Below are 14,983 nucleotides of genomic sequence, written 5' to 3' on the forward strand. Positions count from 1 at the left end.
GATCCAGGGAGAGACAGTCAATTGGATGCAAAATTGGCTTGATGACAGAAGACAGAGAGTGGTGCTAAAGGGTTGTTATTTGGACTGGAGGGCCTGTAACCAGTAGTGTGCCACAATAATTGGTTTTGGATCCACTGTTATTCATCATTTATGTAAACGAATTGGAGGAGAATATGCAGTTAGTAAGTTTGTGGATGACACCAAAATTGGTGGTACAGTGGACTGTGAAGAATGCTATCTAAGAGTACGAGATCTTGATCAGATGGGCCAATGGGCTGAGAAATGGCAGATGGAGTTTAATTTAGATAAATATGAGTGCTACATTTTGTTAAGGCAAACCAGGGCAGGACTTTTACGGTTAGTGGTAGGGCCCTGAGGAGTGTTATTGAATGGAGGAACCTAGGTGCAGGTTCATAATTTGTTAAAAGTCACAGGCAGACAGGGTGGTTCAGAAGGCATTTGGCACGCTTGCCTTCATTGGTCAGAGCATTGAGTATAGGACTTGGGACATCATGTTGTGACAGTATAGGATTTGGTGAGGCTACTTTTAGAATACTGCATACAATTCCTGTCTCCCTACAATAGGAAGGATGTTGTTAAGCTAGAAAGGGTACAGAAAAAAATTTGCAAGAATGTTGCTGGGCTTGGAGTTATAAGGAGGGAATGGATAGGCTGGGACTTTTATAACAGGTGTAGAAAATCATGAGGAGCATAGACAAGGGGAGTCCAAAACTAGAGAGCATAGGTTTAAGGTGAGAGGGGCAAGATTTAAAAAGGAACTAAGGGGCAACTGTTTCACACAGAGGTGGTGCAGGTATGGAATGAGCTGCCAGAGGTGGTTATAAATACAATATTTAAAACACATCTGGACTGGTACATGAATAGGAAAGATTTAGAGAAATATGGGCCAAATGCAGGCAAATGGGACAAGTTCAGTTAAGGAAACCTGGTCAGCATGGGAGAGTTGCACCAATGGTCTGTTTTCATGCTGTATGACTCTTTGACTGGCAGGACTTATCCCATTTCAGTCGACATGAAAGATTAAAATGAGGCTTGAAATACAGCTCTATTACTTTCCCCTAATTTTACATATCAGAAAATTGGATTGGTAGTGGCTTGGAAAAAGCTATGACAACTTTCACAACAACAGGAGACTGCCTGTGTATTAGAAACTGTCTACAGCTCAGTCTGCAACAGATGGTGTACTTTAATGACAGCATCTTTGATGAAATGGAGGCAGCTTTTTAACTGGAACCTTTCACAGCAATAGGAACTAATGCAGGTTACAAAATCAACATTAATGCTTTGAGGGGGAGAAAAATACACAAATTCAGACCCAGTGCTTGTTGCAGGAACCTGGTTTAAATAATGTTAACTTCAGCGGGTCACAGTGGATAAGTTGTCTCCATATTTTGAGTGAGGTGAGCAGAAACAGCAGCTACCTAAAGACTAAGTTAATTCTTACAGAATCTGAGAAATACAATTAACATTATGTTGAGACAAATAGATTACAAATTCCCTCATTCTCTGTTTAAAAATTCATTCATAGGATTGCACATGTTGCTGGCAAGGCTGGCATTTATTGCCCATCCCTAATATCCCCTGAGAAGGTGGCGATGAGCTGTCTTGTTGAACTACTGCAGTCCTGGGGATGTTCACCTATAATGCCATTAGGATGGGAGCTCCAAGATTTTGAACCAGGAACAGTGACGGTACACTGATATAGTTACAAGCTAGGATATAAATAGCTGGAGAAACTCAGTAAGTCTGGTAGCATCTGTGGAGAGAAGAAGAAAGGATCTAGGCCCGAAACGTCAGCCTTCCTGCTCCTATGATGCTGCTTGGCCTGCTGTGTTCATCCAGCTCTGCACCTTGTTGTCTCAGTTAACATTTTGAGTCCAGTATGCCTTTTCTCAGCATGGTGTGCATCTCGGAGGGGAACTTGCAGATGATCATGTTCTTACATATCTGCTGCCCTTGTCCAGCTAGGTGGTAGTTTGCAGATCTGGAAGCTTCTATTGCAGGAGCCTTGGTGAGTTATTGCACTGCATCTTATTGATGGTACACACAACTATCATCGTGCACCAGTGGTGAAGGGAATGAATGCTGAAGGTATTGGATAGGTTGCCAATAAATGGTCTGCTTTGTCCTGGATAATGTCAAACATTTTTAGTGTTTTTGAAGCTGCACTCATCCAGACAAGTGGAGAGTCTTCCATCACCCTGTTGATCTGAGCAATGTAGATGGTGGGCAGTTATGGGGACACAGGAGGTGAGTTACTTGCAAGAGTATTCATATGGCTGGCTCAGCTCAGTTTCTGGACAGTCGCAAGCCCCAGGATGTTGATAGTAGGGGATTAAGCAATGGTAAAACTGCTGAATATCAAGGGGTGACAAACTATCCCTTGTTGTAGCATAGATATAATTTGCCACTTATCCGTCCAAACCAGGTTGTGTTCTATGTCTTGTTGCATATGAACATGAACTAATTAAGTATCTGAGATGTTACAAATGGTCCAGAACATTATGGAACCATCTGTGAACAACCCACTTCTGGCCTAATGATGGAGGAAAGGTTAGTGATGAAGCAGTCGAAGATGGTTAGCCTAGAGCATGATCCGGCAGATATCTGGGCTAAAATGATAGACCTTTTCCATCTTCTGTTGTATTAGAACTACTTGTATTGTTGAAATGTGAAGGACAGTCACTCTCACCTCATCTCTGGAGTTTAGTTCATTTGTTCATGTTTGGACCAAGTGGCCCTGGCAGAACCCTAACTAAGCATCAGTGAGCAGGTTCTTTCTGTCCAAGGACCACTTGACAGCACTGTTAATGACCCCTACCATTAACATATCGGTCAAGTTGGATTTGTCCATTTTGTGCACAAGATGTACTGGAAAATTTTCCATGTGCTTTACCTGTATTGGAACAGCTTGGCTAGGGGCACAACTAGTTCCGAAGTACATCTTCAGTACTATTGCCTGATTGTTGTCAGGGCCCATTGCTCTCCCAGTATACAATGCCTTAACCATTTCTTGATATTATGTGGAGTGAATCAAAATGGTTGAAGACTGGTAACTGTGATGGTTGGAACCTCTGGCAGAGGCTGAGATGGTTCACCCACTTGCTTCAGTGTTGTGCCTTGTACTGATATGTTGGACCCCAAACCCTTATCATAATTGAGGATGGGAACAGTTATCTTTACTTACAGTGAGTTACATAGTTATTTACTACCATTCATGACTGGATGAGACAGAGCTTAGACCTGATCTGTTTGTTATGTGATAGCTGTCTATTGCCTGCTACTTCTGCTGTAGTCTGTACTTGCACACAAGTATTCCCACTTAGTCGCTTCGCCAGGTTGACTGATAAAAATGAAGTGTGCCTGGCATATCCCTGTCCTTCACTGCAAAGCAGCTGACTTTTAGGACTCCAGATCAAGGCAGATGGAAGCAGCGCTAATTGCTGAGCAGGAGAGAGAACTAATAAGCAACTTATTCCAATCTGTACTGTGCCTCTCAGTGCTCAGTTTGAGTGGCAGAGGTCATGAATTGTCTGTACAACAAAAACAAAACACACAGACTCCATCCCCAAAGAAATCTCCTGAAAATAAATGCTATGGGGTCCCCTGTGTGTTTAGTAAGCATTGATCAGTATTTCACAATCAAAAGTGGCTCTCAGATTTTATGACTCCAGTTCAAGTTTTTTTTTATTATTGGATTAATTGCCCATAACTTAAAGTTGTCCTGAACTCTACATGTGCAGAAATCATGCAAGTTGTTCAGAGCCTGATGCATTTTCACAGTTCATTCCTGCTTTATCTCCAGGGAAGGTATACCTGACCTTACTTTATTATGGACTATTCTTGCCATGATAAAGGCAACTGATGAACTGCTGTTTGTAGTATCGCCTGAGAAGTCTTTAAGTAGAAAGTTTCAAAATGCCTGAGGATGCATTGTTCTAGGCCACACAAAGCTTGTGGAAGATCACTTAGGAGGAAGTACTGTAAGAGGGATAAGAGAAAGAAATCAGATTTCATTAAATTTGCATTTTTTTTTCCTTAAATGCAGGAAGCCCACGACAACCCCAAAGTCCTCAGATTCAGCGTTCCAACACAGTGCCTCATCAAAGGCCTTCTCCACAGGGCCAGCAACCCCAAAGTCCTCAGTCCAGCACAAATCAGCAAGAGAAATCTCCAAGTTCGGGTTCTCCAAAACAGGTCAAATCAGCAGGCACCTCTCCTAATCAGTCATACAAGCCTGGAGCTTTCTCTGCACAGCCATCAAGGCCTCCTGCTCCAGGCCAAGCCCCTTCACAACCAAGATCTGGGGGAACAAACCTGCAGCAACAGAGCACAGCACCACCACAGCCACTGCTCAAGTAAGTAGTTCAAAGGGGCAGTTTTACAAAGATAATATTTAAATTTCTTAAACAGTATTTTCCTCTCTCACTCCTCCCAATGTTCTTTCCCAGCCAAGTTGGTAGCTAAGTCTTCCTTACGGTTTCCTCTCAATACAGCTGTCTAAGAGGCAACTGAATCATGCAAGAAAAGTTCGGTTAGCTTATCCAACATTCCTCTCTTTGCACCGTATTCCCTATTGAGTGTGTGTTGGAATGAAGTAGTAGTTACCAGTTCAGTTCTTACTCTGGTATTTTTTTTTCTATTCATTTGTGGGATGTGAGCGTCACTGACTAGGCCAGCATTTCTTGCCTATCCCTAGTTGCCCTTGAGAAAGTGGTGGTGCGCTGCCTTCTTGAACCACTGCAGTCCACCTGCTGTTGGTTGACCCACAATGCCATTAGGGAGAGAATAATGTGCCATCATAGAGGTTGGGTGACATGGTGTGAAGTACTAAAAATGTAGTATCTATCAGTATCACAGGTGTACTAAGCTAAGGCAACATCAGACCATGAGCCTGCCAAAATATTGGCTTCCATTCTCTTTAATATCTTTTATTGTCATAGCTGTCATGCTTTTGTCAGCCTTAGCTATTGGTAAGAATAGATTTACAGATATGAAAAGCAATAGGTTCAGGAATTTAACAGCTGTGTTTTGGCAACCTTTCTGCATGCTGAATATTTTTCTCAAATTCATAAATATTTCATATAGTATAGACGTTCTTCCGTACAATTGTGACCATCCTAAGGACTAACATCATACCTGAAAAAGCTAGCACAAGTGAGCTTAAAGAGCATCGGGGAGGCAATTGCCTAGTGATTTTTTTGCTGGACTATAAATCCTGAAACTCAGATAACGTTCTGGGGACCTAGGTTTGAATCCTGCCATGGCAGATGATGGAATTTGAATTCAGTAAAAATATCTGGAATTAAGAATCTAATGATGACCATGAATCCATTGTCAATTGTTGGAAAAACCCATCTGGTTCACTAATGTCCTTTAGGGAAGGAAACTGCCATCCTTACCTGGTCTGGCCTACATGTGACTCCAGACCCACAGCAATGTGGTTAACTCTGAACTATCCTCTGGGCAATTAGGGATGGGCAATAAATGCTGCCTGGCTAGTGACGCCCTCACCCCGTGAACGAATAAGCAAAAACAACCCTTTTGGAATTAATCCAATTGCTGGACCAATTAAATCTGCTGATTAGTGAAGTTTGAGTTGCAAAAAAGGAAGAAAGTATGATGTATAATCGCATGAAATATTTGTACCTGATACAAAATTAATGGCCAGAAGATCTTCTACCAACTCCCTGTCTTAATTCTTGATATGTAATCTGAGTGAGCAAAGCTGTCTGGCGAGTGTTAATTTATACAATGTACTTGTTTGACATTGCCTCGGAGTTGGGCCACAAAAATGCTTACAGTGGATGATGAAAATATTACACCAGTACCATACATACATAGCTCTGAGTTTTGGGTTTCAGTAAATTGGTAAACCTCATCAGAGGAAGTTTTACATCTAAGAACATTAAAATTCATCTAGTTGTGTCGGATGGTGACTTATTGGATGACTGAAATGGGACATGCCCCCCTCCAAGTTTAATCCCCCTTCAGTTTGAACACAAACAAAATCACCCATAATTAAATTTATGATATGCACTGAAACAGTGGGGACTATTTAAACAATTTAGAAGTGAATGCTGTTTTATTAAGTATGTGGGCAATAGTTCTTGCATTTAGATAATTCAAGCATGACAAATAGTGCAGCTAACAGAAACCTCTCATTTAACTTCCCTTTCAGCAAATCACAGTCATTGACAAACAGTTTCAGTGTTACAGAATCCTCTCAGCGTACTGGCACCAACGAAGATGAAGCAAAAGCAGAAACAATTCGGAACCTAAGGAAGTCCTTTGCGAGCCTCTTTTCTGATTAACTCTTTACAGTATTCTCATTGAGTTAATATAATAGGTTAAACTGGAAACTTGGTAAGAGCTCAGATGGAAATAACTGGAATATGAGGTGCACACTCCCTCACTTGATCAATGGATAGTGCATTTCCCTTTGTGGATAACAAGCTGTAAAATGAGGTATTGTTTTCCAACTTGGCCAAGAGGCAAAACAAAATTCCTGCTATACCAGGTGTGTGCAGATGTAAGTGTATGTGACGTGAATAACTGTGCACTTTATCTCTCAAAGCAGCTTTGTTGAGTGTTGTATCGAATGCTGTAATCAGAGAATCATCATTTATTTGGATTTTAAAAGCTGTACAAAATGAACTAGACACTATTCCCTGACCACACAACCAGTACATCCATCCAATCTAATTCACCATGGAAAAACCCACGCCCTCCACCAGTACGTGGGATACACCTGTATCCCCCACACAGATGACCTAAAAGCCTTCTGCTTCTTCCTCTCCTACAGGCCCAACCAGTCACCGTTCACCCCCCTACACCCCCAGACCCCACCGATACCTTCAACTTTTTCTTTTAACTCATCCCACTTCCTACAAACTAAACAGGTGACTAGGTGACTATGGGCACCTGTATGAATCCAAGCTATGCCTGCCTCTCCATTGGATATGTGGAACAGTCCCTCTGCCGCTGTTACGCTGGCACCATCTCCCACCTCTTCCTTTGTTGCATTGATGACTGTATCGGCGCTGCCTCGTGCTCGTGTGGGGAGCATGAACAGTTCATCAACTTTACTAACACCTTTCACCCCAACCACAAATTCGCCTGGACCATATCTGGTACCTCCCTCCCTTTCCTGGACTTCTCTGTGTCCAGGAGCCATCTCAGCACCGACATTATTCCAAACCCACCAATTCCCTTAGCTACCTTGACTACACCTCCTCTCACCCATGCTCCTGCATGAATGCGATCCCATACTCCCAATTCCTCGTCCTCCACCCCATCTGCTCCAAAGATGGGGTGTTCCACTTCCAGATGCCCTCCTACTTAAACGACCGCAACTTGCCCTCAATCGCATTTCTTGCGTTTCCCGCACCTCTGCCCTCAAACACCCTCTCTGCAACAAATATAAGGGACTGAGTCCCCCGATCCTCACATACCACCCCACCAACCTCCACATTCAGTGTATCATCCTCCGCCACTTCCGCCAGCTGCAATCTGACCCCACCACCAAAGAGATATTTCCCTCCCCACCCCATCTGCCTTTCGTAGGGACCGCTCACTCCATGACTCCCTCGTTCACTCCACACTTCCCACTAATCCCATCACCCCTGGCCCCTTTCCCTGCAACCGTGGGAGGTGCTACACCTGCCCCTACACCACCTCTCTCAACTCTGTCCAAGGCCCCAAACAATCTTTCCAAATTTGACAGAGAGTGACCTGTACATCCTCCAACCTGGTCTACTGTATCCGTTGCTCCCAACGTGGTCTTCTCTACATCGGTGAGACCAAGTGCAAACTTGGTGACCGATTCGCAGAGTATCTGCGCTCTGTACGCTATAAATCAACACCACCTTCCGGTTGCCAACCATTTTAACTCCCCCTCCCACTCCCTTGGTGACATGTCCATCCTGGGCCTCCTCTAGTGTCACAATGACACCAGCCGCAAACTGGAGGAGCAACCCCTCATTTTCCGCCTCAGGACCTTACAGCCTTGTGGCCTCAACATTGAATTCACCAGTTTCAAAATCATCCCACCCCCGGCTTCATCCCATGTCCAACCCTCCTTATCCCTGCCTCCTTGACCTGACAAAACCTGTCCATCTTCTTTCCCACCTGTCCACCCCACCCATCCCACTGACCAATCTCCACTACCCCCTACCTGCATCCAACTATCACCATTCCACCTACCTTCCCTTAGCCCTACCCCAACCATCTATTTGTGAGCTCCCTTCCCCCACCCCAGGTCTGAAGGTGTAAACCCAAAACATCAACTTTCCTGCTCCTCTGCTGCTGCCTGACCTGCTGTGTTCCTCCAGCTCCGCACTGTATTGACTCTGACTCCAGCATCTGCAGTTTTTACTATCATCCAATCCATTTGGGTCATTCCCATGTTTTCATGTACATCAATTTCATACAGCTCTGAATTGTGACTTCATCTCTTCTTTCTTATTCTTCTACTGATTCAGTTCCCGTTTGAATCCTAGATATTCCATTATTTTGCATTATAAACATGGAAAATTTTGCTCAGTATCAGAGACAGAAATAAGGTAAACTAACTTCAATGGGTCAAAACCACTTTAGACAAGCACTGACCTCTAGAGACCTTTCTTATTTAGTAAACATCAGGAAAGTATTTCCCAGTCTGGGCTGAAAATACGGAATGATTATCAACTAGATCAGAAACCAAGCACGACCTCCCCCTATTTATTATGGAGTCTTTACAAGGCAGGGTAGGCATTTTTGCTGAAAAACATCAGATATGATTCTGTGGTTGGACAACATTTGCTAAGTAATCCCGAATAAGCTAAGAATTACACTATCAAGCAATACAGATTAATATACAGGGCCCTGTTGTAGTCAGAATATGTACATGATATCCTTTCTTTGGCTAATTTCTCGGGGCATTGCCTTGACCAAAGTCAACATGCCTAATTTAAATTTAAACTATGCTTGATAGTTAACTGCCAGACGTCATCTGGTTGATGCATTTTCCATAGCAGCACTGCTACCAGAATCCACTTTTCCAACCAATCAGTACTGTTCTCTCATTCTATAAGCGTTTCCCTTTACATCGGAGTAGTTTATAAGAAATACCAAGTGCAGGATGAAAAACAAAGATCTGCCCTACCAAATGACTATTTTTAGATATCTTTTCTAGCTAATTTAACATTTAGAAGATTAGAAGGGGAATGAATGCAATTGGGAATTGCCTACAGTTGTATTCCATTTTTATCTGTAAGTAGATGCTATTCTCAGTTCATCAATCCAATCAGAAATAAATTAGTGATGGCTGACGTAAACAGGAGGACTTGGAACTTTCAAAAGGCTCTCCCTTTTGTGCCTGCATTTGAGATCAGTGAGAATTCTTATGTGTTGTATCCAGAGGCAGACTTTTAAGTCATGTAAAAATACAAGCTCCCAACAGGACGACAGAATGGGTGGGAAAGCACCGATGAGTCAAAGTCAGATATTAGGACTGTTTTCACAGGCACATAGAAGTCTAAGAGAATATGTAATAGATGTTTTTGTTTTTATAATGGCTGGGCAATGTAGTGAAACTGTTCCTGCTTGGAAAAGAAACAAGAATAAGAAGGCATAAATTTAAAGTTGGGTGCAAAGAAACTTCTTGTCTTATGACTAGCCCCAGTTTTAACCCTATACTTCACAGGCTTAGAGAAAGCATATGGGATGCAATGAGGTTGATCACAGCATCAGGGTCTATGCTATGAGGAGCCACTGAAAGAATATGAGCTTTTCAGGTTACAAAGCAGGCTTGAGATAAACAAGATAAAGCAATGACAAATGTTAATAAGGACTTTTACTTCAATTTAAACTGAAGTAGTAGAATTTGAGAAAACAGGTTTAAACAAATAAAAAAGGTTATTTGAGCATTGATAAAGAAAGTTCTAAACTAAAACTCCAAATATAATGGAGCTAAATTAGGGGAATACTTTAAGAAATAATCTTGCTCCAATAGATATTAGGAGCCATGTAGATGGATAAAGATGGCTGAATAGCCTGCTTCATCTGTAACTATCTAATGGCAATTGGCTTGATTAAATCTTGAGGAAAGCTGTGTAGGTTAGGTTCACATGCAGTGGCTTCTAAAATCCTTGTGTTTCAGTAATACACCAAGGAAGCAACACTTTTACATGCACTGTGGTACAGACAGTGAGAAAACCCTCATCGTTACAACAATGGACAGTTAAACAAAGGATAGTCCACAGAAACTAATGCATTATACCTCACTGAACTATCTATTAAACTAGAAAATGGGTTTTAAAATTTCAAATTGGTATTTGTAACATTCCAGACCTTTAAACTTAAACTATTGGACAAATAATTGACAATTTGTCATTGTGTTTCCCCAACATGAGGTAGACTTTACCACGATCCTGCTTTGTTTTCACCTGGGTTTGTTCTTTTTCCCAATCTTAAAATATTAAGATTAAATAGTTGAAAAATTTGCAAATTATACCACAGTTATAACCACAATATTTGTTCAATGCATCATTCAAGTTACCAAGAAGGTAATGTGTAACAAATTCCAATAAATGGGATTCTCTTACTATTTGTTACTTCTAACTGTAGCATGCCTAATAGATCCATTAACAATGTCTAGTTAGCAAAAAGACCATTTGAAGTGTGTAGTTATTTTGCTAATGTACATAAAAAGGAAAGCTCTTTCCCAAAACAAGACTATAGAAAATGTTGTCAATATTTTAGTGATTTAAAATTGCATGATTGTCTGACAGCTGCCTCGTTGTTATTTTGATGCTTTGTTTGAAATATTTTTCTACCATTCCTTTTCTGAAATTGTATTAAGGCTACTTTGGTACACTGAAGTGGATAATCATTTATGAGAGCCTAAACAGTGAGTTTTCTCAGGCTCTTCGATGAACTGCCAGAGGAAGTGGTAGATGCAGATACAGTTCCAATATTTAAAAGACATTTGGACAGGTACATGAGTTGGAAAGGTTTAGAGGGATATGGGCCAGACATTTGTGGGACTAGTTTAGTTTGGGAAACTTGGTTGGCACAGTCGAGTTAGACTAAAGGTTCTGTTTCCATGCTGTATGACTCCGACTTTAATTTAACCCAACTGTAAAGCACCTTTCTCATACCAACTCACAACCCACTTAATTGAATTGTGGGGTATCTTGGCTTGTCCTCACAGAGTTCACAGGGAAAGGACAGCAATCTTGAAACCACTGCCTAGTAGATTTGCCAATTTTAAGATTGCTCTGGCACCATCAGTAATTAGAGACAGACCTGGACATTGCCAACTAAAAATGAATTGTTGCTTAAATTTTACCTGAATACTTTTGTTTCTAGCTTTAAAATATTGGGCACGGGGAGGGGTTCTGGTCGACAGTCAAGAATAATATAATTGGGTAATAAAGAGTCAAATCCAGTTTCCAAATCAAAGGAAGGGTAGCACAAGGACAGACATGTTTGGCAATCAACAAAAGAAGTGTGGGGCAGGGTGGCTGGCAGTAGCAGGTTATTTGATGAGACCTCCAGGAATATATCAAATCAGAATTGGTATCCTAACACCCGATATAAAGCATTGTTGCAGGATAGGATGGTACAGTGTCTTATGTTCCAAAACGTTTTCATTTCTCATTATGTTGAGTGTACTTCTATTTTGTTGGAATGGACCCATTTTTTAAATATCAACAGCTCCAACTGGGGTTTCCTAAACCAGAAAAGATACCAAGCAGTCTGGTCTGGAGTCTTTCTGGCAGAAGTATGACTGACCTCAGAAAGTAAGGTGAACTTTTAACCTGTCCATTGATGGGAACATGGTTGAGGATGGTTTAAAAACAGTTGATTACTTACTCCTTTCTCCTACCATTTCTTTTCAGAGATGACAAAGATCTTCATTTAAACCAGGCAATAACCACAGGAATATTAACATTTTATAGTTTGTACCATTGCATTATTTTTAAATGAAGTGGTGGCAGTCCCACTCCTTGTCCCAGGAGTTCAAATTCAGGCCTGTGTATCACCCCCTGCCCAGGTTACAGCTCCCATGTCAAGGTTATTGAAATATACCATCTGTTACTTGCTTTCCATTAACCTGTTCTGGATGGTATTAAAATGAAGATCCTGATTTACATTTTTAAAATCTTATATTGGCAAAATTCTAATGTTCTTTATTGAAATTGTAATTTAATCGTGATGAAGAAAAATGTAATAATTGACTTATATGTTGTTGTAATGTTGAATTAGGTGACGACATTTGTTTCTTTCAAAATAAAGTTAATCTTTTGTGCTCTGTGTAGCTGTTTCTTTAACTGGTATTTTTTCCCCTCCTTTTCAGCCATCTATGATTCAATGTCAAAATCTCGTAGTTTTATGGGGCTATTAGTTATATGAGAGCTGCTAATTCCATGTGAATTTACATAGTGTGTAAGTGGACTATCAATCATACAGGAAAGCACAACAAAGTGTCTTCATGCAACACCCAGACTGTCGCACCTTCCTGCACTATGGAAGACATTCAAAACACAAAATCCTGAGAGTTTGCTGATCTGTGTGGATTAGCATCATAAACTACAATTATATTTTTTTGCTACATGTATCTGTAGCATAAGACCACTATGATGTCTAACACAAAAGAAACATCAGTTCTTTCTCACCTGGGCCAGGTTTGTTTTTTGAGGATACAGCAGCAGCCACAACTCCCATTGCCACTGCAAGATTGAAGAGGTACCAGTCCTCTAATTGGGCAGCAGCTTTTGAAGGCTGGATAACCCATCTCAGTGGAGCAGTAGCAACAAATTCAGGCAAGTAATTGCTACAGAAGATAGAGTTGGAGCTTCAGGCCAATAGATGCAGACTCAACCGTTGACTTTCCTGCTGGTGGGGAGGGCCACCAAGTCTATTAATTCCCAGCCTCTGTTATATTACAAAATCATATGGAAGTTAGATCGCAATTTCCATGACGAGTTGCAAGAGTGGTCTGTATTTGTTATCAAAGCACTGATTTTCCTCAAATTTGAAAATGTAATAGTCACCAGGTAGTCTAACCGTACAAACTAATGGATCAATAACCAATTGCATATGCAAACAATACAAATACAACAAAACTTGATGCAAAAAAAAGTGAAAGCAAGAGCAATTTGTACATTTGCCAACATAGTGATAGAGCAGTTTCCACACTTGGCTAGGTTAGTTTATGAACATGATATCTTTCAAGCCTCCAGTATCGATTGTAAACATGGCTTTAGTTTCATGAGCAAGACCAAAACCAAAACCAAGTCTCATAACACACTAAGCTGCCCTGAGAGACAAAAAAACTGCAGATTCTAGAATCCAAGGTAGACAAACAGGAGGCTAGAAGTACATAGCAAGCCAGGCAGCAGTCAACGTTTCAAATATAGCCCTTCTTCAGGACTGGATGTAGGGGGAGGGGTGGAGGTGGAATGGTGGTGATAGTTGGATACTGGTAGTAGGTACAACCTGGTTGGTCGATGGGCGAGATGAATCCAGTTGGTGGCTGGAAGGGAGGAGATGGAGCTGGGGGATGGATAGGAAGGTTATTTGAAATTGGAGAACTCAATGTTGAGTCCTCTGGGCTGTAGGGTGCCCAGGCAGAAGATAAGGTGGTGTTCTTCAAATTTGCATTCCGAGTCACTGTGATACTGAAGGAGGCCGAGGACTGTCATGGCAGAGGGGGAGTGAGGTAGGGAGTTGAAATGGGCGGTGACCGGGAGGTTAGGTTGGCTGTTACAGGCAAGGTGAAGATGCTCAGCGAAACATCCTGTTGTTCACTTAATATTTTACTTTTAACTTCTTATTTACTTGCATTGTTGGATATCTGTCATACATATTTATTGAAATTTTAAAACTCAGACTGCATATGGCTAGAAACAGAGCACTCAAAGTTGAGTTTGTAGCTGTCCAGTTCGATCAAAAATTAAAGGGAACATTTAATGTTACACCATTTAAATAATATCAGCCTATTAATATGATGCAGCGAAAGCTCATCTCAAAAAAAATTTTCCGAAAGCAGAAGGTTCCCGTTGAGATTAAGAGGATTTGAAAACCCAAATTAAATGATCTCTTTAAATTATAGTAATCCAGTAGAGGCTGGGATAGGAGAAAAGGTTGGTTGTTCCAGTGAATTGGCAAGGAATTGGATATGAAAACTTCACTAAATTCACTGTTAGTAATAGACTGGTATGACTAAATGGCCTGGACTATTTGCTATACATCTTTCGTAATTGTAAATTCTTTGCCTTACAGAAGATGCAAGTTAGTTTTTGACTTTCCTTACATTTCTAATCTGTGACCTTTGCTATAAACAGCAAAACTATTTATTGATATATTATGATACACAGATTTATTTGTATCAATATTATTGCCCAGAAAAACAACAGGTTTGATTATTCATTTATCTGCAGCACTGGTAAGCAAGGACTGAATATTTACAAAACAGTGAAGATTTCTTAAAATTTATTTATCCAAACCCTTAATGATGAGAGCGTGCTTGACACTATGTGTCTAGAATAGCTACCTACTTACCTATCATTTAAGCTGAGAACTGTGCATGTGTGAACAAAATGTGGAATCTATTCAAGGGAAAACACTAATCAAGTAAGTTTTAATTTTGATTTTCTTGTTTAACATAGTAGGCTATTAATATGGGCAGAAGATTTACTGTTTCAATTTGGACACTTTTGGAAGCACTTGCACATTTTATTGTGTTCCATTTCAAGTACAGGTGATTTTATCTTTCATGAAGGTGGTCTGCAGATTCATTAGATTTTGCTGCAACATTGCAGCTTTATAGTAGAACTGTTTTAATTTTTGTTTGATAGTTTGGGGTAAAGAGCTTTAAAATCTCAAAAGTATTTCATCAGTACTATCAAATTACCATCTCGAGAGATGTGGCAGAATCGGGCGAGATGTTCAGCAAGGATTATCTTGATGTAGA

The 14,983-nt window shown here is 40.8% G+C and overlaps 1 protein-coding gene and 1 long non-coding RNA gene across 2 annotated transcripts in view; one reads left to right on the top strand and one right to left on the bottom strand.

The window, feature by feature from the left end:
- The window catches only part of LOC109931766 (synapsin-3-like), a 201,409-nt gene extending 193,914 nt beyond the window's left edge, over positions 1-7,495 (top strand). The window contains exons 12-13 of the mRNA XM_048607621.1: positions 4,070-4,379; positions 6,203-7,495. Of these exons, the coding sequence (XP_048463578.1) occupies positions 4,070-4,379; positions 6,203-6,335 (443 nt within the window). The 3' untranslated portion in view covers positions 6,336-7,495. The remainder of the gene's footprint in view (positions 1-4,069; positions 4,380-6,202) is intronic.
- Positions 3,682-13,069, bottom strand: LOC125485330. The gene is made up of 2 exons (XR_007264083.1): positions 12,684-13,069; positions 3,682-4,002 (listed from the first exon to the last, which is right to left on the bottom strand). It is a non-coding gene; the product is annotated as an uncharacterized LOC125485330 (long non-coding RNA).
- Between the last annotated feature and the right edge of the window lie 1,914 nt (positions 13,070-14,983).

Source organism: Rhincodon typus, chromosome 18, assembly GCF_021869965.1.
Source record: "Rhincodon typus isolate 14 chromosome 18, sRhiTyp1.1, whole genome shotgun sequence".
Classification (NCBI taxonomy): Eukaryota; Metazoa; Chordata; class Chondrichthyes; order Orectolobiformes; family Rhincodontidae; genus Rhincodon; species Rhincodon typus.